The 25789-nt window shown below is 46.5% G+C and overlaps 1 protein-coding gene across 5 annotated transcripts in view; it reads right to left on the bottom strand.

Annotated features, from left to right (window-relative positions):
• Window positions 1–23791, bottom strand: part of GAB2 (GRB2 associated binding protein 2) — a 93349-nt gene extending 69558 nt beyond the window's left edge. For all 5 annotated transcript variants that reach the window (XR_005628551.1, XM_039718289.1, XM_039718290.1 and 2 more), the window contains exon 1: window positions 23534–23791. Coding sequence is in view for 4 of the 5 variants with exons in the window: in XM_039718289.1 (XP_039574223.1) it covers window positions 23534–23605 (72 nt within the window). In the remaining variant the exon portion in view is untranslated. The remainder of the gene's footprint in view (window positions 1–23533) is intronic.
• Window positions 23792–25789: the final 1998 nt, after the last annotated feature.

Here is a 25789-nt window from a genome sequence, read left to right as displayed (position 1 = left end):
GCTATCCACAGACTCTTTTTTCCTTCGGAAAATGCCAAGTCACTCCTTAGCAAGAGGCCAGGCGAGAGGTTGCTTAGGAACTAAATTACTTCTCATTCTTAGACAGTGATGCTAGCTGGCACCCAGGGTGTGTGAAGCGTTCAGAGAGGGGCCAGAGTGCCGAGAAAGCTGCAAGCAAAGGGCTGCAGGGTCATCCCAAAAACCAACCATCAGCAGCCATCACTTCTCCCTGCTCCTCCACACAATCACCCTGGCTCTGGCAGGAAAACCCTGGGTTTGGTCCAAAAAAAGGAACCCTAAAAGGGAAGAGACGTCTAAATTAGAAAGGTTTTAACAATGTTATAAGAAGTGGCGCACGAGCTCTAATTCAATGTCAAGGTTTCTGCTGGCACTGTGTCCAAGGGAAGAAGCAGGGATGCTTCAGGAGGAGCGACCTTTCATCCAAGATTTCAAAAACCCTTTCAAGACCCAGATGACACGCAGCCCACAAGGCTGTCAGCTGCGTCTCCCAGTCACTCACAAGAGCTGCCCTCTTTCAGGTAAAAACACTGCTGAAGAAGATTATTCCCTAGATACTTTCAGGAGAAGTTAAAAACCTTGTAGAGAGCAGAATCATGCTGGAGGAAGCTGCCAACACCACAGCTTCTCAAAGAGAAGTTGTGTCACAGAGGCTGTCCTGTCCTCATGCCATCTGCCTGGGGAAAGCTATTTCAAGGGAATCACAGGAAGAAAGACTGCTGAGTCAACAGTTCGGACCCAATGAAGCAACAATAACTGCAGGAAGAAGCCAAATTGTCGGATTTCCACTATATGTGCTCTTGGAGAAAGGACTGGTTTGACTGAGCCATGCAGGAAAACTCAGAAGTGGCAAGGTAGGGATATGAGAAGTCATATCCCTCTCTCATCTGTTGAGATAGTCCAGCAGCTTGTGTTGACAGCTCTGTTCAAGATTTTACACCATTAGCACTTGATGTAAAACATGCCCAGCTTTCAGACTTTGTCAGATAGAAAAATCCCAGCAGTTCTCTGGGACACACAGTCTCTGGATACGCAGGAAAGGAGGTTAGGCTGAGCCAATGGATGAGTAGCTGGTAAGGACCTCATTGGCAGGGAGCTGCCAGAGATAAACTGTTGCTCCTGAACGATTTTCTGGATGAGCATAACAGAGTTAGATGCCCATCTTCTGCTGGATTTCCTATCCATCCACAGAGATTCATTTGAAAATCAGTCTAACCCATTAAACTACAAGCTGACATCTTGCAGCCACTCGGATAGGACTGAACCATGTCCTGTTAGACCTTCATGCTAATGTTCAAGTTAGTCCCTTTTACCCCAGATGGGCTTTGTACTCTAGGAGATGGAGTTCCCTAACACCTAAACAAAAACCCCCAGAGACCAAGTTAGACATCTAATGATGCTTTCTGGAAGGTCCTTCACAGATGGTTTTTTTCAGCAACATCAAAAATGATAGAGAGCATGAACACAAAGAATCAGATAATCACACTGCAAACCCAAATAATTAGTTTTCAAAAGACTTGGCACCTGTATCTCTGTGCCCAGCACACCAGCACTGATGTCTACCACCTGGAGGGGACAAATCTTCATTGCAGGAATCACACCAACAGTCTGCATGGATGCAATCTGTCACAAGAAGGTCAGGGCACCCAACCAGATCTTTTCATATGCCAGTTTCTGTACTATTTTACGGAATATCATGGCTGAGTTCAGGATCCATCAGAGTTTGAGATTAAACATAGGTCCTGCAAGCATCCTCTCCCATCCTGCAGAACACAGATGTGGGGAGAAGCACACACTGAAGCAAAGTTATTTCCTAATGGACAAAACCGCAGCTTACCAACCTGAACAAGAAAGAGGCAAACTGGTCCTCTCTCCACTACTCCCATTGCCTCCCTCCTAAATTCCTGTGCACCATGGATTCACGTGAGACCCCAGATTCATGTGAGACTTGTTTTACACCAGGGTAACCCAACCACCTCAGGTTAGTTTCACAGAAGGAACAAGAGAAATTGTAAAGTTCCCAGGACACAATCACCTGGAGTAGCTATAAACCAGCTCATGGGATGTTCTATTCTGGGCATGGCTCGTGCACGTAAAGGCCCCAGCTCTCCTCTCTCACATGTGGGTATCACAGCAGTCTTGTGGACAGAGCTGAGCAGACAGAGGTGTGAGTTGCATCCCTGTAGTGTGATCAAGTCTAGATGAGTCAGTTCACTATTAAATTCTCATTTAGTGTCTTTGTATCAGCTCCCAGCCAGAAAACGAAATAACTGTCTAGAGAAAGAGCCCAAGGAGAATTCAGCTGGCTACAGCAGGTGCTTGAAGCTCAGTGCAATATGCCAATTTTCAGTCCTTGTCTCCATCTTTATCTAGGTCACGGATTTTTTGGCCAAGGAAGTACAGATGTCAGGGACTAGCAGATGTCCTACTACATCACTACCTTCCAGAGCAGTACCCTCCAGCTCACTTCACTCAGGTCCACCACACCTGGAGGCGGTGGAAGCTGGAACCCTCCAGGCTCCTGGGTGGTATGGGTATAACTTCACAAGGTGGTTTGATCAGTGAATGGTCTCCATGTTAAAGTGAAAAAAAGCCAGAAGGCAACCACCTTCTACTCTGAAAATCCTCTGCCTCACACCAGGACACTCATAATACTCTGGTTTTCTCCAAAATTGCTAAATCCTGTGGTCCTCTCTTTTGCCCTACAGTCCCTCCTAGCAACTGCCTCAGCATGCTCAGGAGTTTCATCTAATATATTTTGACATCCTCCATCTTGCTGCCAGCCCAGTTTCACAGCTCTTTCTTGGGAAGCACCATCCCAGGGTAGACAAATCCACATGCATTACTCCTTGTATACATCCCCATGGGGTGAGAGGTTTATTTCTCACCCTGTTGCCCCTGCACAAGCAGAAGAAAGGGCTTAGCACAGATTTGACTCGGACTTCAGTACCTGCAACCAACTTCACCAAAATGTGCTGTACCATTGTTTTCTCTTCAGGAACAATTCTACCAATCTCAGTTCATGAAGAAGGGTGGAAATCATCTGCCCAGACTTCCAAATTGTTCCCCAAACAACTCCCTTCCCTTTTGCCTGCCAAAGGCAGCTCACATCTGCAGAGCTGCATTTGCTGTGCTGACAGCCAGCATACCCACCCTGCTCCCCCCAAAGGGCATGGGAAAAGGCAGCGGGGATGGCGGACAAAAATGCGCAGATGGGAACGTGGCAGGGGAAGGAGTGGAAGACTTTGACTTGCAATTTGTTTGCTCAGCATTTCATCTCTGGATGAAGCAATGCTTAGTTTGCGGGGGATAGGAGAGAGAAGCCTGTGTGCAAGAAAAAATTTGTGATGGGGGAGGGCAACAGCTCTTTGCTCCCCAGTTTTAAAGACCAGGAGCCAACTTTTCTTGCACCTTGTCCCTTTTCCCCTTCAGTAACCAAGCCATGGGGCAATAAAAGAGGACACAGGACACTGAGGATACTCTAGCCCATTTCCTCAGTCAGGGACTTTGGGGGGTCATGAGAAGAGAGGATGGATGGTCAAGCTGGTGACAATAGTAGCTTAAGACAGGGTTTTACATGAGGATTTGAAAGGCTCCCTAAGACTTTGTCACCTTTACACTCATTCATTCAAAGCAGGATGAGAACTTGGATCAGGCAGAAAAGATTTTCCTCCTTTCTTGTATTTACTCAGTCCTGTGTCCATCTGAAAGGTATCACCCCCACCCTCCTCACATGATTCTCAGGCTCTTAGTTATGTTTAACAAAAATAAAGGAAAAAAACCTCCTGAACCACCACTCAGCAAGCAATACACTATGTGGACACATGGTTTTGTGCTCACTTGAGCTAAACCTCCTCCACAAATTTTCCTTTTGCCAAATGTTTCTGAGTGGGAGCGCTGGAAAAATAAACTCCCCTGGCGTGGTGGGACACAGGCTGGTGGCCAGGCTGAGCTGAACCCCGGGGGCTCACGGCCATGGGCAAACCCCTGGGAGCCCCTTCCCAGTGCTCTCTGCGGCACAGGCTGTCAGCTGGGAGACATTTACTGGGAACAAGTGCCTATTGTCCCCTGTCAAGATTGAGAGGCAGCTCGGTGGGATAAAAATACAATCAAGTGGAATTTCAGCCTTCCTTTTTGTCCTCTTGGCTTTACTTTTACTCTCATGCCTGCATAAAGCCCCAGCACTGGTCCTTCTGCCTGCCTTGCTTTTAAACCTAGATAGGCAGCTTTGAAATGACACCTTGAGAAAATTATTATCATTATCATCTCTAGAACAGGTCTCTCCTATTATTACTATTATTTTTCCCTTCTTTGCCTTGCAGCACTGCTCCAGCCCACAGCAGCCTGGGGGTTTTGGATAGCATAATGGGGAGGCTATAGCAAGATTGAAGGTGGCAGGAAAGTTGTCGTATTTGCTGGAATAAAGACCTGGGTAGTATCTGGTTTCCAGGGCACAGCTGAAGTAGTTCAAAGCAAGCATGTGTCAATGATTGCAAGGTCCATACTGCCTCTCAGGAAGAAATCATGGGCAGCTCTGTCGGGGCATGCGTGCAGCTGATGCCCATCTGGTTTCTTTGGTGCCTCTGATTCCCCATGTGGAATAAATACACCAATTTCTCCAAGGCAACGGCTCCTGTGATCCTTGTGTGACATTTGTTGCACATATGCCAACTAATAATAATAAATATGCTAGCACTATTGCTGAAAGGATACACAGAGCAATAAAAAACAAACAACACTTAAGAAGGACAAGGAGAATAAAAGATAGCAAAGGAAAGCAGTAGCATGGAGTTAATGATCTGAGATCAAACTGGAGGAACTAATGGCCCTTTTTTCACAACCTAGTTAAACGTATGAATATTGAAGACCTTCTTCATAGTCCTCCAGCAGGGAAACACACAGCAAGTCTAAAGTGAAGAAAAAATTAGCAACCACTTCCCCAAGGAAAACGAGGACATTGAGGGAAGCTGGTTCATAAATTGGCCACAAGGATAAAAAACCTCTATTATTTCCAAAATCCTGCTGCAGGATGAAAGAGGGTACTGAGCAGGCATGAAACTCCTGCATCCCCAGAGGCCAAATTCTACTCTGGCTCTGCAGCATCTGCCCCATCCCCTTTTCCCCATAGCTCCCTCCTCAAGTGCCTGGAAACGGTGATGGCCAAAGCCTCTGCAACACATAAGCACCGAGGAGCCATTTCCAGCCAGATGAGGACCCCAAGTGTGTATTGATCAGTATTACTTCCAGCAGACAAGGCTGTCCCCGCTGTTGAAAATAAACCCATAAAGGCTAATTCAGCGTGCCGCAACAAGTCGGGCGAGTCCATCCACGCAGACTGGTACTGTCTGGTGTTCCATCCTCTGTATCACTCCATCCTGAAGTCTGATGAGGCATGCAATTGGAGGACTGGCTGCCACGTGCAGATTGCCACCCTGACTTTGCTCCAAAGCATCTGCACTTTCAATCTGCCCTCCTTACAGCTGGTTCCTTTTAGTTTTTGTGGTGTCTGTCATTAAAGAAGCTTCATTAATGCAACAGGAAGATGAGGTTCACCTCAATTTTGTTTAATGTTGTGAACCAGCAAATCTTAGCTTGCAAGGGAGGAGGTGAGGTCTTTGGGAGCATCTTTGGGCCAATGCTGCCCAAAGCATGTCCAAAGGAAACCTCAGGAGCAGGAAGTCCCAAATTCATTTGGGGAAGATATTAAGAAGCTCTTTTTGCCTTAGAGCAAGCAATCAAGGTAAGGTTGGACAGGCTCTGAGCAACCTGGTGCAGTGGAAGGTGTCCCTGGCCACAGCAGGGAGCTGGAACTAGATGATATTTAAGGTTGCTTCTGACCCAAACCATTCTGTGATTCTATGATACCATAAAGTATTGTTCTGACTTCGATTCTCATCTGTTGATGATGTTCCAGCACTGGAGGTAAGTGCAGTGATTTCTACATGGAGTGAAAAGACAGACAATGTGAAGGTTGGTCTCAGGGAAAGCTGATGCAGAAACCAGATTCACTGGACAGAAAAATGCCACTGTTGCTTGGCTGGAAGCAACCATAGTTGTGGGGTCTCTAGGGGCATCTCTGCTTTCCTGGGAAGGCCAGTGTTTAAAAAATTAAAAAGCAAGCACAGCAGTTTGAGCTCCCCAGAACTTTCTGAGCTTTTTTGGATGGTCTTCACTACGCAAATATGACTTTCTGAACTTTTTTGGGTACCACTACATAAATTATTTTTGGCTGCAAACCTTTACGGTTACAGACCCAAATTCTGATCATTGTGGCAAAGATTCACCACACAACTGCAACTTCGGCTTGTGTTTGTAAAGGACTACAAGACTACCACCTTCACTTCTTCAAAGGATCATTCACAAGTAACAGCAATTAAAGACTTGGACCTGAAGCTTTGCTGAGGTGCAGGCTGAACTGACCCAAAAGAAATCAGTCTCACCTCTACTTTCAGCATGTTGCAGCCATGCAACACTTGCTGGATTTACTCTCCCGACAGCTGAGATTTGGTTCAGTTTAGTAAATATAAACCTGATGGAGATGCACGATATGACCTCCATATCCTGGTTATCCCCAGGCCAAGAAAACAACTGGGAGTTACCTGTTCCTTGTGATGCAGCTCCAACAAAGTCCCTGGGGGCCCACGCCACCATAAACCCTGTTCATGAGCCCCATCCATTCCATGGATGCTCACAGGACTTTCCTGCCCATTTAAAATACACTTTTTGGATTGAGAGCCCCCCACGCAACTCCACACAGACTGCAGCTTCTCACACTACCACATGCTTCACTGGCTGCTACAGAATAGCTGCAAGTATTTGAAAATAGCAATTAAGCATGTCTGAAGTTTGGCAGTGGAATTTATGTCAGCCAAGAACTGAGAATGGGTCTCCAAAAGTTATCACTTGATTTATTTCAAGAAGAACAAAAGAAATTACAGAAGACACACAGGTTATGGAGAGAAGATGGGCAGAGCTGGACCACAATCCCAATATTGCCCTAGCACTGATACTCATCTGTTGATGATATTTATCCAGCACTGGAGGGAAGTGTGGTGAATTTTATGCAAAATGGAGAGACGAAGTAACTTGAAGGCTGGTTGAGCCATTTTCAGCTCAGAAGCAAACTTACATTTGCATGCAACAGGCAATAAACTCAATCTGTTAAGAAAAGCAAAGACAGGCTGTGTAAACTGAAAATGCCATCAGCAAGCAAACTCTAGCCCTGAGGCCCTTCTTGCTGGCCTTAAGTTTAAAAACAATGAATGAATTTTAAAAGCTCATTTGCTTCAGTGCTCTACAACCTGGCTTTTTATTATGAATGGGCAGAAAAGGACAGAAAAATATAAAAACATGATCAGCCTTCCTTTTTGTTTAATAACAGCCCCCAAACCACTCAAAGTACTTAAAACTGGTGAGATAACTGTCCTGATTTCAGGGAGGACGGGTGTGGGTGGCATCTCCCAGCACGGGAGGGGACGTTTGCATTGGCAGCTGAGGCAGAAAGCCTCCACACAACCTAGGGAAAAGGGAAAAAATGAAAGAAAGAAATAAAGAAAAAACCCACCCAGAAAATAAACAAAAGCATTCCTAATAAACTGGAAATGTCATACTACATCAGGGATCACAAGATCGAGCCCAAAAAGGTCCAAGTGGCAAGAACATGCTGTTAAAAACAGATGGGAAAAACAAGCCGGGAAAGGTTGAGACTGTGTTTCTAAACTTCTGTTCCCAACACAGCTTTTAGAGCTGGTGCTGTTCTGGCTGGGGAGACAGCAGGGTGAATTACCAGCTGTCTGCATCATCCCAATAGTCCCTGTGGAAACCTTATAAACAGGAGGATGGGGGAAAGAGTTTTACACTAAAATTCCTACGAATTTGACTTCGGAAATGTAGATTTTTCCAGCTTCCTAAGCACAGGCTCAGCACATGTGGAGTGAGGTTAATAATACTGCTTTTTAAAATTTTAGCCTTGGTTTTGTGGAGTCCTGCTTGGAATGGGATTTGCTCCTCACAGCATGGCTGTGTCCAGGCAGAGGCTGAGGCTGGGTTTCTGGATTCTCTGCAGCACATGAGGATGGCCAAGTCAGCCTTTCTGTGCTCATTCCTACTCAGCTGAAGATGGATTTACAGAGGCAGCCCCACTCAATGCCATAAAACCAGGTGCTCAGCCACCAAATTACAAGTCATGTGCTGGGAAAAGTGTGTTCCTGCTGACAGCCCCCTAAAGATTACACATTACATGAAAAGGAGAAAGGAAGACTAAAATAAAGCAGACAGAAGACAGTACCAAGATAGGAAGCCTGCAGAGAGCTGTGCAGAGGAAACCTCTGCGCCTGCCACCTCCATGCTCAGCCCACCATCCCAAAGGTGACTGGGGATGAAGCTCCTGGTGACGAAGTCCTAAAATACACTGGATGGTATCAGCTATTCCCCGAGATGTTCAGAGGCCTTTCAACGTAACAAAATAGCAGAAGTTTATTGTTCTAGAGGACTTTTTTTTATGTAACTCCTCCCCCAGTCCTGAGTACATGAATACACAGCTGGAGCCAATACAGCTCTGCCTGCACAGGGACCTGTTTGGGGTCCACAGTTTTCATATGCATTCAAGCCAAGATCTGTTATTCAGAGAAAGGGGGTCTAGCCTGGAAGAACTCAAATACTTTTGAGCTCCAGCACCTGGAAGATCTCAAAAGTATTTGTAAATATTGGGGTTTGGCTCAAGTGCCTTTTTATGCAGGAAGAGCGTGGGGGAGAACACTTTTCGAAGCACAAACCAAATGCTATTCTGAAATTTAACAAGTTCGACCGATTTCCTCTATTATTTTGCATTCCTTCATGGTTTAGGCTCCAGAAGATGCCTAAATATCCCAGTGCATAGGCTGCCAGCACAGCTTTTCCAGCCCAGCAGGAAGTAGCAGATATCTTCAGGGAGAGCCTATTTTTGGAGAGCTATCCAATTCCAAACTAAGCCTTCAAACTTTTTGTTGTTATTATTTGGATTAAGACAGCAGAATGGGAGAGCTGAGGCATTCCCACAGCAGATCACATTGCTCACACTCCTTGTTCTCAGTGGCAGAAGAGGGATTTTGTATGTATGTAGGACATGGCTGGAAGTCCATCCTGCAGGATTTTGTTGAAATCCTGAGCTGGTATGTGGGCACCTGGACACTTGGATGCAGTTGTGTTTAAATTTCAAAAAACCAGCTCTTAATTCTGAACAACTTATCCTGTGTGAAGCCAAGATGGATGGAGAAGACTATTTTCTCTTGTACCCAAAACACTCCAAGTGAAAAACATGTCTATAACAAAGAATTGCATGACAATAGCTTTTTACATTATCCAACATGTCTGTAGAATCAGCAGCCAAGAGCAGGACACCCCAGAGCCCCCCTGCTGAACAATTATTAATTAAAATTAAATTAATTGCAACATCCAGTGTTGGGTTTTTTTCCTTTTACAGCTCCTATTTTACACATTAAAAAGTATTTAGTCGCCATCCCTCAGCTTATTCCTTAAGATTAATAAATCAAAACAGAAACACTGGGGAGTATGCAACAAAAAAAACCCAAACCAAACTAAAACCCCCTTGGCTGAATTTAATTTCTATTAGAATCCTTAGTCATGATGGAAATGTTTTTATAACCACAAACCTCCACTAAATTATCTTAACAGCCTCTAGCTGTTGTGCTGATGGCCGAAACAGCGCAGTACATTACTATCTCACCGTACAAAATTATACACATCACTATTACACCATGTTTCAGTCCCAGCCTCTCAAAAGTGGAGCAGATTTATTCTTGTTACCCAACTGAGCTCACCCACCAGCACACACATGTGCCCTGCCACGTGTGTATTCCCAAAACAGAGTAAATCCACCGATTTTGGCACAAACACCTTGCCCAGCGCGCAACAACCACTCACCTTTTCCCCCTCCTTTCCCACGTCTGACTGACTTTCCGCTCATCAGGTTTTCCTGTCTGGCAGCTGGAACAAGTTTTTAAACAGGCCAAATTCACTCCTAACCTCATCCGATGAACTTCAAGGCAAGGCACGTGTGAGTGAACTTGGCTCAGGAAACTTGGAATTTCTCAGCTCAAGACTGCAGGGACTGAGCATGCTGGGATGCATCTTAGGAATGGGAAGACAAAGATGAGACTGAAGGACGTTGGCGTCTGGTTCCCACCTCTGTGACAGGCTTGTTGCAACCCCTGAGATATTCACTTAGTCCCTGTACACTGTAATTTCCTACTTACAAGGCAGGGCCAGTAAAGATCCAATATCCAGTAAGCAACCTGGTAGCCCATGGGTGGAAAAGTTGGAATCTCACTGAGTGTCCAACCTCTTGTGCCAACTCTGCTCTGCTGGGATGTGCAAAGATAAAGCAATTTGTGTTTACAACCCATCCCAGTGCTGTAATGCCAAGACCCTGGAATATTCAGGGTAGGTGTGTGAGTATTTGTGAGAGTTCAAAGTGCAACAACCAAAGCTTGGGGGAAAGAAAATGAACCCAAGCCCAGACCTCACCACGGGGCTTTGGGGACAAAAAGGATAAAGGTGAGAAAATAGAAGAAGCAGATATGATAATATCCAGGAATATACACTGATCAGGAATGAATGTCTTGAATTACAACTTGAAGAGCACCAGAGCCACATTTCTGATTGTACTTTGGTGCCTCATTTTCCATCAACCAGTATTTTGTTGTTGTTGTTGGGTTTTTTTTTTGTTTACATTTTTGTTTTGTTTGGTGTTTTTTTGGTTTTTTTTTTGTTTGTTTTGTTTTGTTGTTTGTTTTGTTTTTAAATACATATAACAAGTCAAAAGTCTCCCATGCTTTGAAGGAAGGAAATCCAAGGTTTTGACCAGGCCCTTCCACACTGACAAAGCAAAGTTGAACCATGCCTAAATTACAGCTGACTCAGCAGCAATGTGCACAGCAGAGGGGAACACATAAATCCCAAACATGTCATTCTGGCTTCTCACCTTCCTCCACAACGTGAGCTACAGTTGGTTAGTGGGAGGCTCCAGGTACAAAGAAATGCAAAGAACAGGCTTTAAAAGCTCTTCTTAATTACAAATGCAAATCTTGAAGCTTGTCCTTCCCAAGTGGTATTCAACAACTCAATTCTGTCTGAAATTCCGAGCGTGTCAGAGCAGCAGGTCCACACTTCACCCCACATGCCTTAATGAAAACATTTAACAGCACTGACCTGGTCATGGCAGACTCTCCCAAGAAGCAGGCTGGACAGAGAAAAATCACCAAGAGAACTGAAACACCCTGCTTAACCAAGAAGTCATAAAAAAGCCTCATGAACAACCTATACATTGCACAAGTCAGGATTTTCTTTATGTCCCTTTCTCCATCCCAGCCCAAAGCAACCCATGAGGCCCAAGACAAACTCATTGTGTGAACATCTAACACACACTCCTGAGCACAGAGTATTTTGTGAAGCACTGTCCATGACACCAACCTGTAACCTGCTGGGCCTTCTGCTGCACATGAGGAGCCTTCAGTATTAAAAAACCCCAAACAAATAAACCTTGCAGACAACCTTTTTCTCTACACATGACTCTGTCTTCAAATCTTGCTCCTCAGCGCACCTCCCTGCGACAGCACATGATACATCAGCCCATCTGCATGCCAGCTGGCTGTACTGATTTGATGCTAAAAAGAGTGTATTGATTGATTCCCAGTTGAAGCCTCAGCCAACATGTTTTTCAAGTGTTTGAGACAATGGCCTGAACCCTTCAGGCACTCCCTCCCTTGGGTTGACTTTGAAGGGAGTGTAAGGAAGTGGGTGAAAATGGCTTTGGGAGCCACTCTGTGGCTGTGGTGCTGGATCTAGCTAGTCTTGGACCAATGCACATCCCATTACAAGTGGAAACTCACTAAAAAGGAAAGAGGAAAGAGCCCTATCTCTTGGAAAGACTCATCAACTGATTGACTGCTTTAAACCTCAAAATAACAATTTTGTTCCTTTCCAGTGTTTTCTTCATGCTATCAACTTCTAAAATTGCAGATATTCACATTATTTATCTCACCTACTTCATAAGGTGCAAATTCAGAGCTGGTAGAGGAGGCAGCTTCTCCCCCACTGCATATCAACAGCAGGGGCAAAACTTGCTGAAGGATGAAGAAACAAAAAGATCTTACAAGCTTTAACATCTATGACCTGCTCCCCTTTTGTGTTTGATGCCAAGGGATCAGACACATCTGGTCACCTCTCCCAAGCATAAATCTCGCCTCTCCAAGAGTGGGTTCCAAGATGGGATGGGACATCACTCTCTTTGGTGATGTATTGAACACTTTGGGTCACTTCCTGAAGAAGGACCCTGGGGTCCTCACATCAGAAGTCCCACAAGCCAAGCTGAAATGCTGTCCCCCCTCTGCACGGACAGCAGCCCTGAGGACTTTTATCAGGGCACTTTCTCGTTCACTTTCCTTGGAAGATGGCTATCCTTTGCTGCTTTGGAGGCCTGTTGTGTAAAGCTTTCCCAGGCTCCTAATCACTCTCATCACCCATCTCCAAAGACGCTGGTGTCAGGGGTCCACCCACACACACATTGCTGCACGATAAAGTCCTGATTGCTGGCAGGAAAACTTCCTGCTCTCTGTCCTGCCTCACTCCATACACACAGAGAGCTCAGAGAAGGACCTGAACAGACAACGCTCAGCTAAAACCTCAAGTGCCAATTTTGAAGCCTTGAGCAGGGACCAGCCTAAAAAATTTCTCAGCATCTCCTTCTGGTCAGGACAGCTAAAAGGACTCCTGTCAGTCTGTACACCCCACACCTTCTGCATCTCTTCTTTTCTTTCCTTTCATTTATATTATTTATTTATTCCTCTCCCTCCAAGGCTCTAAGGAGCCAGGATCACAGAGTGCCCACTGTCTGCATGGCTGCTCCTATGGATCATAAGGCTGGAGGTAGCAGTAGGGCTCAGCTTCCAGCTCTGTGCCCCTCTCTCCTGCCACCCTGGCCCTGTGCCCTGACCCCCAAAACAATGAGCTCTTCTGTTCCCCACAGCCCGCTGGAAACTCCGGCCTGACATTACGTGTGGTGGACAGTGGGCGAGGCAGGCAGGGAAGGCGAGACCGGGAGAACACAAGCCTCAAGTCATCCATTCTTCCGTCAAAGCAAACAAGGTTTTCTTGGGAGCTTCCTATCTGGAGGGAGCTATTTAGGAACAACACAGTGACCCAGAATCAAAGGAGCTGTGTGCAGTTGATGGCATGGAAGTAGAGTGGCTGTTTTATGCTGTCAGTCAGCCAGAAGGGACATTTACAGAGGGGCATTTATGGAAGGGGCATGGAGAAGATAAGGCTCTGGGGAGATCTCATTGTGGCCTCCAGTACTTAAAGGGAGCTCATAAAAAAGAGGGAGCTTTTACACAGGCAGATAGAGACAGGAAAAGGGGGGAAAGTTTTAAACTAAAAGAGAAGATATGTAACTTAGATGTTAGGAAGAAATTATTTACCGTGAGGGTGGTGAGGTGGTGAGGTTGTTCAGAGAAGCTGTGAACGCTCCCCTGGAAGTGTTCAAGACCAAGTTGTATAAGGCTCTGAGCAACCCGGTCTAGTGGAAGCCACCCCTGTCCATGGCAGGGGTTTGGAACTGGATGATCTTTAAGGTTGCTTCCAACCCAAACCACTGCAGTTCTATGATTCTATGGTTTATTGTACTTGCCCCTTCCTGTGCGGGATGGCTCTCAAACACAGCATCTGTGGGCAAGCAGTGTGAGAAGAAAGGAGATCTGGAGTTGCTGATGTGGCCTCTACAGGAGTGGTAACAGAGACTTTTAAATGGAGAGTCAACTACCAAAACCCTGAGCTGAATTGCATAGCCAAACTTCCTTTTTCCATGGGACACAGGTTCAAGCCAAGAGCATCCAGAGAGCAGTAAAATCACATATTCATCCCTACAAATAAACAAACAAACAAACAAAAAAGCCAGAAGATCCTTAAATAACAATATGGATGAAGATCTGAAGAACAGATCGGTAGCAATGACTAATAACCCCATTAAGCACTGTTACTGAAATTATTATGAGATTAAAAAATGCAGACAAACGAAAGCACCACCCAGTTCAGGAGCAGCACACAGTACCAAAGCTCCCATGTATGTGTAACACAGCTCTTCAAAGCTCAACGTTTAAAAGACGTCCCAGTGACACCAGTAGAGAGGAGAGAAATTAAGGCTTTCTAGCCACTTTTGGAAACGAGACAGAATCCCTGGTTGGATATTATGTTAAGTGGCAAGAAAGTGGATTTAGCAAGTCAACTTGCAACTTTTGGCAGCCACAGGAAAGTCCACTGGCTTGTTCTGAAGGTCAGTGAAGAACCAGAATGGGTGAGGCAGCAGCTGGGATCATCAGCAAAACTTACATCACTGAAAATCCACGAAATTCAGGAGACTGCAAATCTTTGACTCAAAATGTTATTTCCATCTTACCATATGGATGCGGGACCTGGAACTCCACCAAAGAAATGTCTAAATGCCTTCCAAAGCAAACGCCTTTGGAAAATACCAGGTTTAAATGGAATGAGATGCATAACAAGTACTGAAATGCTATTAGGACAGTGTCTTCGATCCGGAAGACATGATGGAAATAGTTTGGATGTGTCCAAAAGGCGTGGGGAAGCACAAGAAAGAATAAATAATAATTCTAAAAAAAACCAACCAGAAGATAGTTCAGTCAATAGATATTAGTTTCTGTCAATAGATTATTATCTCTGTAATAGAGAGAACAAACATACAGCACTTAAAAATTCAGAGGCCATGTGGAGTCTGGAGTGGGCAGAGACAGAAAAGCTTTTGAAGCAACAGAAAAGAAGAAGCAATCTGAACACTTAATACAGAAAAGTCTAAGAACTGTTCTCAACTGGACCTGCCTCAAAACCATATTTAAACTATAAATAAAAAGATTCCATTTCTGCCCAAGAGAGAACTTCCTACCCTGAACACACAACATTTTGGGGTGAGAATATCAGATTTGGATGGAGAAATTCATTTCTAGGCATTAGTGTAATGCAGACAACCAGATTAATGCAATATTTCCCAGATCAGAATCTTCTCCAGGAAAAGTGCACAAGAACTCAGCAAAAAAATAGGAACCAAATATGAAAACATAAATCCAGAGATGAAATCAGCTCCCCCCTTTCCCCCCAGGTTGCTGGATTTAGTCCAGATTCAATGGAGAAACAGGCACTGCTGGCTATCTTACACAGCAAGAAATATACGCTTCCAGCACTCAGATTTTCCTCCTGTCCTTCAAAGGCACAGCTTGCAGGCTAAAGACAGCTAAGAACAATTTTTTTTGACCAAAGCTGCTTTTAAAATATTTTTAAAGATTTTCTATTTAAACGCAGCACATATTTAGATTGCTGTATGACTAGATATGATTGATGACATATGTACGACGGCACTGTGCAGGCTTGAACGCTGACCTTGAGGAAATCCTCTTTGTGTGCTGCAAGGTTGTGGCAGGCACACCTTGGTGCAACTGTGTGTGCCTGGCAGCATGCAAATGGTCTGGATCTCTTCTTAAGGTCTCAGGTCTGTTTTTTGTGAATCCACACAATGAATGTTTGTTTTTTCTGTCACTAATCACAAATAAGAAAGAAAAGTGATCACAGAATTACAAAAGATCCTGAGCTGAAAGGGACCCACAGGCATCACTGAAGTCCAGCTCCTGCCCTGCCTGGGACACCCCAAGAGTCACACCATGTGACCGAGAGCATTGTCCAAATTCTTCTTGAACTCTGCCAAGCTTGGTGTTGTGACCACTTCCCTGGGAGCCTGTTCCAGTGCCCAACCCCCCTCTGGGTGAAGAACCCTTTCCTAAAACCCAGCCTAAACTTCCCCTGACACACCTTCATGCCGTTCACTCAGTCCAGTCACTGGTCACCACAGAGATCAGTGCCTGCCGCTCTGCTTCCACAGCAGTTGCAGACCACAATCAGATCTCCCCTCAGTCTCCTGTTCTCCAGGCTGAACAGCCCACGTGCCCTCAGCTGCTCCTCCTAAGGCTTTCGCTCCAGAGCCTTCACCATTTTCGTGGGCCTCCTCTAGACACTCTTTAATACCTTTGTATCTTTCATACACTGTGGCACCCAAAACTGCCCCCAGCCCTCGAGATGAGACTGCCCCAGTGCAGAGCAGAGCAGGACAATCCCCTCCCTTGCCCAGAGTCAGCTGCCAGGGCAGTGCTGACTCACATTCGACTTTCTGTCCACCAGGACCCCCAGGTCTCTTTCCGTGGCACCGCTCTCCAGAATCTCACTCCCTGTCCATACTGTCCGTACATCCAGGGTTGCCCCATGACAGGTGCAAAATTTGGTACTTTCCCTTGTTGAACTTCATATGGTTAGTGTTTGTCCAGACCTCTAGTCTGTCCAGATCTTTCTGTAGGGCCTCTCTGCTTTGGAGGGAGTCGACAGCTCCTGCTAGCTTGTTATCATCAACAAACTTAGTATCCCTTTGAGTCCTGTGCCCAAGTAATTTTTTAAGATGTTGAAGAGCACTGGCCCTAAGACTGAGTTCTGCAGAACCCCACTAAAGATCAGTCACCAGCCATGCTCTACACTGGCTCCATCTATAGAGCCTCCCACATTCACTGCCAATTTGCTGTGGTTTAACCCATGATAACCACATGATAACCACAAAGCTGGTTTCACTTGGCAGCAAGGTGGAGAAGCTACGCAGAATGGCAGCAAAATGTTCCTCAGCTCTACTGCTGCTCTACAGGCACCCTGAAGTAAATAAAAACCTCTCTCTCATTTCTTATATCTCCTGAGATACATTACAGAGTCACCACTGTAAGGTGCTGAAAGATCCACCTAAGCATTATGATAGGAAAGTGAGACTTTAAAGACTTTAAATGATTACTGAAAGGAAGGGCCATTTATATTAAAAGCAGTAATTTCCAAACCTTTTGGATCAACTCATCTCAGAGAGATCCTTGATGACCTTGGCAGCCTCATCATCCAAATCCCTCCCTGATAGATGTATCATGTACTTCCCTGGACTAGCTGCAATCCATTTCCACAGCTTCACACATCCTCACTCAGCAGCCTGCGAGCAGCACGGAAGCCCCTGGCTCAGGTAGAAACCATAAAGCCAAGGTGAGTTTTGAGCTGTGGGAATGACCCTGAACATAAGTGCAGCCAAATCACTGACTTGCTCTGTGCCTTGGTTTCCCCATTAGACCAGACTTTTCATGGCAGATGTGGTCTCCCCAAACATAGCACGTAGAGCCCCAGTTGTCTCAGCTGCTACTGTAATACAGATAAATAATTTTTGCTCTGCCTTTGAGTCACTAGTATAAATTATGTGCTTCGGTCTGGTAAACACTTTTGCATCATGTCTTCCATCTGATAGTTGCTAAAAGAAAAAGGGAAAAAAAATTGTTTCAGTATCACTTCTGCTCTCTTTCAAAGAGAAACAAAGTCGGCTTCCTCACACACTTTCCTTAAGTACTGTTTGTCTTTCTTAAGTTCCACCTGTGCTTTACCACCATTAATCTTTTACATCCACTGTGGACTGCCAAGACATTCAGCCAACACTGAAGTCATGACAGATAGCTGAGGATTCACTCAAGCTGTCTCAACAAAGCCAAAGTAGCAGGAAAACACATCAGGTTCACCCCCCACACAACCAACCTCTGTGGGCATCTCCACCTCAACTGAGGCAATGCCTCAGAACACGCACGAGTTAGTCCTAACCAAACCAGTTTGGGTTTCAGCAGCTGAAGAGGTGCCCCAACATGTGTGTTGGCAGCAAATAAAACAAAGACTGTCCACCTTCACAGTGAGCTGGACTACAACAGCTCTACTGCTTCTGAGATTCTTGGCTCCACATTGCACCTTACAGAGGTGTAGAAAATGTTGGGTTAGAGGCAACTCAGGAGGTTTCTAGTCCAGCCTTGCATTTGAGGTGTCACTAGATCACGTCAGCTGCAATTTTTCTAGCCAAGTCTCTCAAAGACTGAGACCCTGCAGCCTCTGTGGGAACCTGTTCCTTTACACCATGACCCTCTTATTGGAGGGGCTTTCCTAAGATCCACCCTGAACCTACAAATCTGGGTTGTGGTTGTTGCTACTTATTTTGTCACCTTCTACAATCAAGAGTTTGACTCCATTGCTCCCACAACCATCCTTCAAATATCTGCCTGATACTAGATCACAATGACAATACATCACCACCTGGCTGTTTCCAGAAAATGTTACAGTGGACAAAAGAATGTAGGCCCACACTCAAAAAAATGACCCCAAAAGGAGGGGGTAGGACCTGTTCCCCTCTTGTAGGGAAGAGGTCGTATGTTTTGACTCATCAGCAATGATGCAGCAGAGAAACAAGTTAGAGAGTGGGACCTTTGTGCAGCATTGCACAAGAGAGCTGGTGTAGCAGGAGTGCTGGCAGGCACTGCCTTTGCAAGCAAAATGCACCCCCTGACCTGCAAAACCTTCTCTGGTGGAGCAAGTGTTCATCCCTCCTCTGAATCATGGGGCAGATTACAATAGCTAAAGTATATTATGGTCTTTTGGAATCAAGCTGGGAGATTACATGGGAGGAGCAGGGTGCAGCAAGGTGGTTTGACAGATGGAATAAGTGCAAACTCATGGAGTTTCAGTGCAATCAAAATTTTCTACAATGAATTTGTCAGAGGACTTCCCTGAGTCCCATCAGGAGATCCAGGTGACATAATCAGTGCCCTTAAGCCTCTTAGCTACCTCTCCCTGCATCCAGGCTCAAAATCCATAAATTCACCCAATCCAGCACTGGAAGGAACTTCTGGAGAATTTGTCAAATTTATTCCACTGCCTCTAAACAGATTCAGCTCTCTGAAGTGGAGTTTGGCCAACCTGCACTTCAGAACTGCCACGATGGAGACTCCAAGCCCATCCCAAACCATCTGTTCCACTGTTCCACTCCTCTGGCAATCAGAGGTTAGGAAGTTTTTCCTACACTTGTTTCCCTTGCTGCAGTCCAAGCTCAGCACTTCTTGGCCTCCAATCACCAGCAATGTAGAACAGTTTACTCCCTTTCCCTTCACAGCCACTTTTGGCATACTTGAGGACTGTTATTCCTCCTTTCAGCCCTCTCACCCACAAAAAAACCCCATTTCCTTCAGACTTTCTGTTTTCTATATTTTTGCTCATTTTTTTGGTGCTTTTTTCTGGCATGTCTGCAACTATTTCTATTTTTGTTAATGGGTAGAGCATCCTGAATGAGGCATGGCACAACTGAGCATGTGAGTGACCAATTAAAACTCCTTAGAGAGAAGAGAGAGAAAAAAAAAAGAGAGAATTTTGTACAATACCCATCTTTTGTACTTTGCTGCAGAATAAAGACATGTTCTTTCTTCTCCCTGCTATAAAATTTCATTCCAGTCAGCACTGTGCCAAACTCCACCTGGCATCTCCACTACTTGACAGCCTATGATATCTCTGCACTAATGGTCCTACTTCAGTGCACATCCCACATTCTCATTTAAGGACATCCTTAAAAAGCATTTTCAGGTGGGATATGAAGGATCTACTTCAGGAACCTAAATAAGCCAGTCATCAAGGAGTTGCCCCTAGGAATAGGGCTGCAATCAGTAAATCAGCCCTTTTTAACCTCTTCTTGCTTGTCCCATCAGAGAGGAGCACCTCCTCCAATGACCTTGATTAAACTGCTTTTGCTTGATGTAAGAATGACACTGATACACAAAGCCAAACCCAGATAAACCAGCTGGGAGGAAAAAAACCAAAACCCAAAGCACTAGAAGACTGTACAACTGGTACACGATGAGAAGCTTTTGTTTTAGGCAGAACTGCAGACATACATCTCAGCCAGACAGAAAATACTCTGACTTCATGGTACATAAATGAGGAGGCAGAGCACTGATCTAATGATAGGGAGCTAAGCTGCTCTACGACAGCACTTGTTTTTCACAGTGCTTCCCTGCCAGACAGTCCACCCCTGAGCCCATCGTGCCGGGCAGCAGACAGACACAAAACACTGCTCCAAACCCATGTCTAACACAGGAGACAACAGACAGGCACGTCCAGCAGCAGAGGACCAGGAGACAGTGAGTCAGTACAGGACAAGCACAACACGCACTGGTCTTGGCTTGTTGGTCACACAATTAAAGCCCAGGGTTTTGTTTAGGGATTGGGTTTTTTTTTTTAATTTTTTCACGTGTGCTTTAAGGAGGAGCCAGGAGGAGAATTAAAAGACAGTTCTGTGCTTTGTGGCTGCGTACAAGGAGACCCTTTCATGCATGAAAGTCAGAGAGGCAAAAGGTAGGAACAGGCTTTTTAATAGGGTCTGTAGCAAAAGGACATGGGACAATGGTTTTAAAGTGAAAGAGGACAGATTCAGACCAGATAGGAGGAAAAAAATTTTTTAAAATGGGGGTGGTGAGCTACTGGCACAGGTTGCCCAGAGAGGTGGTGGATGTTCCATCCCTGGAAACATACATGGCCAGGCTGGACAGGGCTCTGAGGAACCTGGTCTAGTTGAAGATATCCCTGCTCACTGCCAGGGGATTGGGATAGAGGAGTTTTAAACCTCTCTTCCAACCCAAACCATTCTATGAATATACAAGAAGTGTTTGTCTGAAAAAAAGCAATTAAGCAAGGTGACGAGGGTGCTTGATGTCCCAAGCAGAGCAGAGGTGAAAAGAGATATTTTGGTACTTCAATTACTTTTGACCTTCCAATTGTTTGCTTAGCTTTTATTATCAATATTACAGTAACATTTACAGCCAAACTGCCCAGAGTCTACATGAACCCCTGTCTGCAGTTATGAGGCTGAAAAAAGGCACACTTTGTCTCAACCTTTAAGCAGTCATCGTTTGATCATCTGAATGTCCCTCAACAGAAGAGAAACTCACAACACTGATATTTCCCACAGTGTTGTACAAATAGGTCCCACAGTCTCACATAAACACAATCCTCTGAAGTGAAATAGTGCAGGCACTGCTGTAAATGCAGATTAATGCTGCTCAGCTCAGGTGTGGAGAAGAATCCCCTTTCCCAACCACCCTAGGTGGAAGTCAGAGAGAAAATTTAGTACTTTCCTTTCTTGCCATAGATCTCCTTGAAAAATAAAAGCAAAACAAAACCAGGCTTATAAAAGCACAGCACTTCAAGGACAGTGTTAGTAACACACCCATGAGCAGACACATACATTTGAAATGCACTTGTCAAAGAAAAAATAAATCTATCCTCTCCCCTGTGTCAATACAGCCAGAGCAGGAACTTCAAACCCCATTAGCAGCATCCTGCAGCCTGAGATTTCTCCTCTGAGATCTCAAAGCAGAACATAAACTGAAGACATAAGGAAAGTGGCAAAGCCAGCGATTCAGTACCTTCCCTTTGAGGCCATACAAAAGCCGGCATAAACTGCCTTTTGTGCACGAAAACCAAAGTCCAACCATGTGGGTTTATTGTGGACAAAGGCAGGTTTTACGGGAGGAAAGCTATCACCCTCAGGCTCTGGACGAGCAAGCTACTCTGAGCTACACTCAAGGAGAGCCTGATCCACACACCAACACCCTAAATGCACACCACAGCTACATAAATACAGTATCAGTAATAATGCATTAAAAAGCAAAAGGACAAGGCACCACCAAGTGAGACACAGTTCAAGTTAAAGGCCAACACTTTCAAATCCAGCCACTGATGCAGGAAGCTGGTGCAACTGGTGTGACTGGAAGGGAAGTCCCACTGACCACAGTGCCGGGACCGCTTCAGCGCAGAGATCCCCTCGAGTGACATCTGCCAAGCATCGCTTCCTGCCCTGCGGAGGCTGCGTGGGATGGCCGGGCACATCTCAGCATGGCTGCATTTCCTCTTGGGGGAATGAGGATGTTTTGAAAACATAGGTGGCTTGCAAAGCACTTTGGGATGTATGTGGATGAAAAGCACTCTTATGCACATCGATAATTAGCACTAACCGCCGGCGTGTCACACCCTCCATGTAGAGCATTCAGCAGATTTATTCAGCTCTTGCTGGAATGCCAGAGCACAAGCTGGATATTCAGACAGCGATGTGAGCGCCCTTTCATGGGGCAGATGCTGGGGAGCTAATGATGTTTGATGAGTTAAGGCCATTGGTGACTCAGGATCAGCAATTAGTTGATTTCTGCGGGAGGAAGGTGCTTCGCTCCATTAAGCTAAAAGCATCCTCCACAGTTCAGCATGCACAAAGTCATTCTGTCCACCTCCCACAAAGCCTACCTGCGTTCATTAGGGGGTTGATACTTCCCACATAAACACTCAGGTTTACCTTACTGGATTCCCTAGCAGTTCCATCCCTCAGCCCTGTGCCAACCTGATATGGCCTGGAAGAGCTTAAGCCACACAAGGAAAGAATTGCCAAGAGCAACTGGACACACAGTCTAATGCAAAGGGATGTGATACCACTGATATCTATGGGGCTGAACCCATTTTGGGCAAGGCTAATAACACTCTATCACAACCTCAGCCCTGCTCCAGCCTGCAGTACAGGACTACAGACATCCATCTCCCTCTCAAGGGTAGGCAGTGATGCTTCCATCCATCAATAACAGGCACTGGGGAGACACCGGCTGCACTTGTTCTGCGTGCCATTCCCCAAATGCATGCAGGCAAAAGCAACAGGACCAAAGGATGATCTGGCTGGTGTCCCTCCAGGAAGGGAGAGCATCCAGCTCCTTCCCAGAGGCTGCATTCCAGTCATCTGAAGGGTGGCTGAGGCTGGTCATTGGTGTCAGGGAGTGGGACCCTTGACATCCTGGGGGGCGATGTGCCAAGTCACAGGACGGCAGTGCGTTTCTGAGCGCTAATGCTCGTGGCACATGGCAGGACTGTCAGGCGGAGGACGCAAAGAACAGTTATTTCTTTCAATGAGTGGGGAATGTGACAGAGCTGGCATTTGGACCCTCTTTTTACAACTTCTTTGAAGTGTTTGATCTCAGCCGCTACCGACACAAAGGCTATCGAAGCGCTACTGGTGCTATCTTCAAAGGGTTCGGACGTTCAATGATTAATAGGAACCCTGCACGGGATGGGGGAGAGCGACTATTATGGGAATGTTGGGGGGGATCCAAGATGCGTTAGTACCTTTACTCTCTGGGACCAAGGTACTCCCAGCCTCCCCTAAAACAGAGGACTTCAAAGGCGGGGGTGTGACCGTCGCAGGTCCCGGGTGAGCCCGGCCACCGCGGGGCGCAGCCAGAACGGCCCCAGCGCCGTGTCCGCTCCAGCCGCGGCCGCCACCGCCCATCCCACCACCCCGGGGCAGGGAGCAAGCCGGGGGGCTCGGAGATGCTCCCACCCGCCTTCCCCGAGAGGCGGGGAGCCAGGAGCGCTCGTTCCCCGCCCGGGCAAGGGGCACCCCCGCCCAGCCGAGCCTCCGCGGCGCCGGGAGAGGCGGCGGCAGGTGCACCCGGGCTGGCGGCGGAGGAGCGGGGATGGAGGCGGGGGGGATGGATCCCGGCTTTCCCGGGGCCGGGGCAAGGACGAGGTGGGGTGGGCTGAGACTTACGTATCTCCGTAACTTCTTCTCCGGCGGTGACTTTCGGAGCCAGCCCGAGCACACCACCTCGCCGCCGCTCATCGCGGCAGCCGGGCGCCGCCGGGCGCTGCCTCCCGGCGCTCAGCGCCGGCCGCGCCGGCCCATGGAGGGCGGGCGGGGGTGGGTGGGTGAGCGGACGGATGGATGGATGGGTGGGTGGAGGGAAGGAGGAAAGGAAAAAGGGAGGGAGAGATGGAAGGATGGATGGGGGGGCGGCGAGCGCCTCCCCCCGCCGCCGCGGCCGCTCGGCTGCGAGCGGGGAAGCAGGAAACTGGCTCCTTCCCGGCTCACCACGCCTCCGCCCGCCCGGCGCCCCGCCAGCCCTGTTAAAGACACAAACCCCGCGGGGAGAGGGGCTGCCCGGCCCCACGCCGCCCCCGAGGGGCTGCCGCTCGTCCCTGTCCCCCCCCACTCATACAGTGCCTACAGAGAAACTTTATCATACTGCAGCAGGTGATCTCTAACAGCGCAACGGGTCCTTAATTGAAAAGTACAGCTCCTCACAAACCTCTCCCCCGTAAGGTTTCATTACCCCAGGACCCTTCCTCTCTCTGGATGGAAAAGATCCTTCTCACCTCGGAAAGGCGAGGCTGGTTTTAGCCTCTCTGTGCTCAGGGGCTTATGCCTGAGATGAAGGTGCCATAGGAAAACAAAGAAGTTGAGCAAGAAGCAGCCAAACACCAGTGATGCCAAAAACCCTCCTGGAGAAAAAAAATAGCAATAAAAAACCACGAGGGGAATCAATAAAAGCTTCGAATTTTATTATTGATTTTTAAGTAATGGAGCAGTGGCCACTGAAAGGGGATTTCACTGCCATTGGAGTCTCATGCAGACAAGCCAGGTTTTGTATTACAGTGTATTATACCCTGGCTGAGATTCACTATCAACTTTTAGATCTAGAAGCACTGTACATTTCAAAGCCTGATCCTCTCCTCCCCAGCTCAGGCAGTAATAAAATGTCTCTCCACAGCCCTTCGGGTTGGGTTATTCTCTAACCTTGCTTTCACTGCACCCTTTAAAGAAGAACTTGGGCATGGCACCCATAAAAACTGGGTCCTCTTAGCCCACGCTCATGTGGAAAACACAACAATTTGCTAGGGATGAATTTCTAAGACCTGTCTCTATACAACAGCTCTGCCCCAAACCTGCTCGGGCACATTCAGTCATCCCTGCCTCAGCTTCCCTGCCTGTCCAACCTCTGTAGGCAGGGATGATCCCTCCTTATGTGTTTGTGCTGTAGCTGGTGCAATAACAACTCCACGCTGGCTGGATGTGCTACTGTATGTCACACAACAACAACCTTTATATAACGTTGCTCGAGCAGGGATCTTGCAACACTTCAGAGCAGTAATTGCAACTTGCAGTGCCTCTGGGAGGTAGGAACAACACCTATTTTCAAGATGGGGACAGCATGGTTAAGCGATATGTTGTTTATCATCTTTGTGAATACATAAAGTAGGGGAATAACCCCTTACAGAACAAGTTGGTCATTTGTTAGGAATGTATTTTCTCAACAGCTTTGTTTTTCTGCCAGTGAAATGCAAAGGCTAAATAGGAAGATTTTTCTACCTTCTCACTATCCAAAGGAAGGGCTTTAGCCTATTCCTGTGCTGAGCAATCTCTGCAGAAAGAGGCTATGCTCAGATCAGCTTGCCCATCTCTGCCAATGCAGTGCGTGTGATGGGGCTGAGAGCAGGGGAGGATGGAGAGACCAGATCTGTGCTGGGCTCAGCCAGCATCGCCTTATTCAGTGCACTGGAGCCATATCAATTTACACTGCACGACAGCGAGAGTCTCACCTGCAAACTCTCCTGGGTTAGAGGCACTTTGTGCATTCACAGAATAAACTGTGTCCTGGTGACCTGTACTTGAGAGATCTGCCCAAAACACACAGAAAATTCAAGGAGGCTGGTGGGGGATTTACAAACACTTAATTAGGAACAGATGATCAGGAGGTATCATGCAAAACTATCCCATGGTGTATGTTAATGATTCACAGGTTAGGAATTCACTCATACTGACACCAATGCAAAGTGGTATCAGTTTGAATACCAGTTGCAGAGAACCCTGTCTGCATTTTTATGTTAACAACTTCCACCACACAGAGTTGGAAGACTTCATTTGGGTGATGGATGTTTAAAGAAATGCTCCATAATTATCATTGTGTGAATTGGAATGAATTATTCTACATGTTGTATGACAGCCCTTGGTTTATTACCCTGCTCC

This window comes from Passer montanus, unplaced genomic scaffold (genome assembly GCF_014805655.1).
Source record: "Passer montanus isolate IOZ18808 unplaced genomic scaffold, ASM1480565v1 scaffold4, whole genome shotgun sequence".
In the NCBI taxonomy this organism is placed as follows: Eukaryota; Metazoa; Chordata; class Aves; order Passeriformes; family Passeridae; genus Passer; species Passer montanus.
Note: the sequence above shows the minus strand (reverse complement) of the source record. Positions and strands in the feature narration are given on the sequence as shown.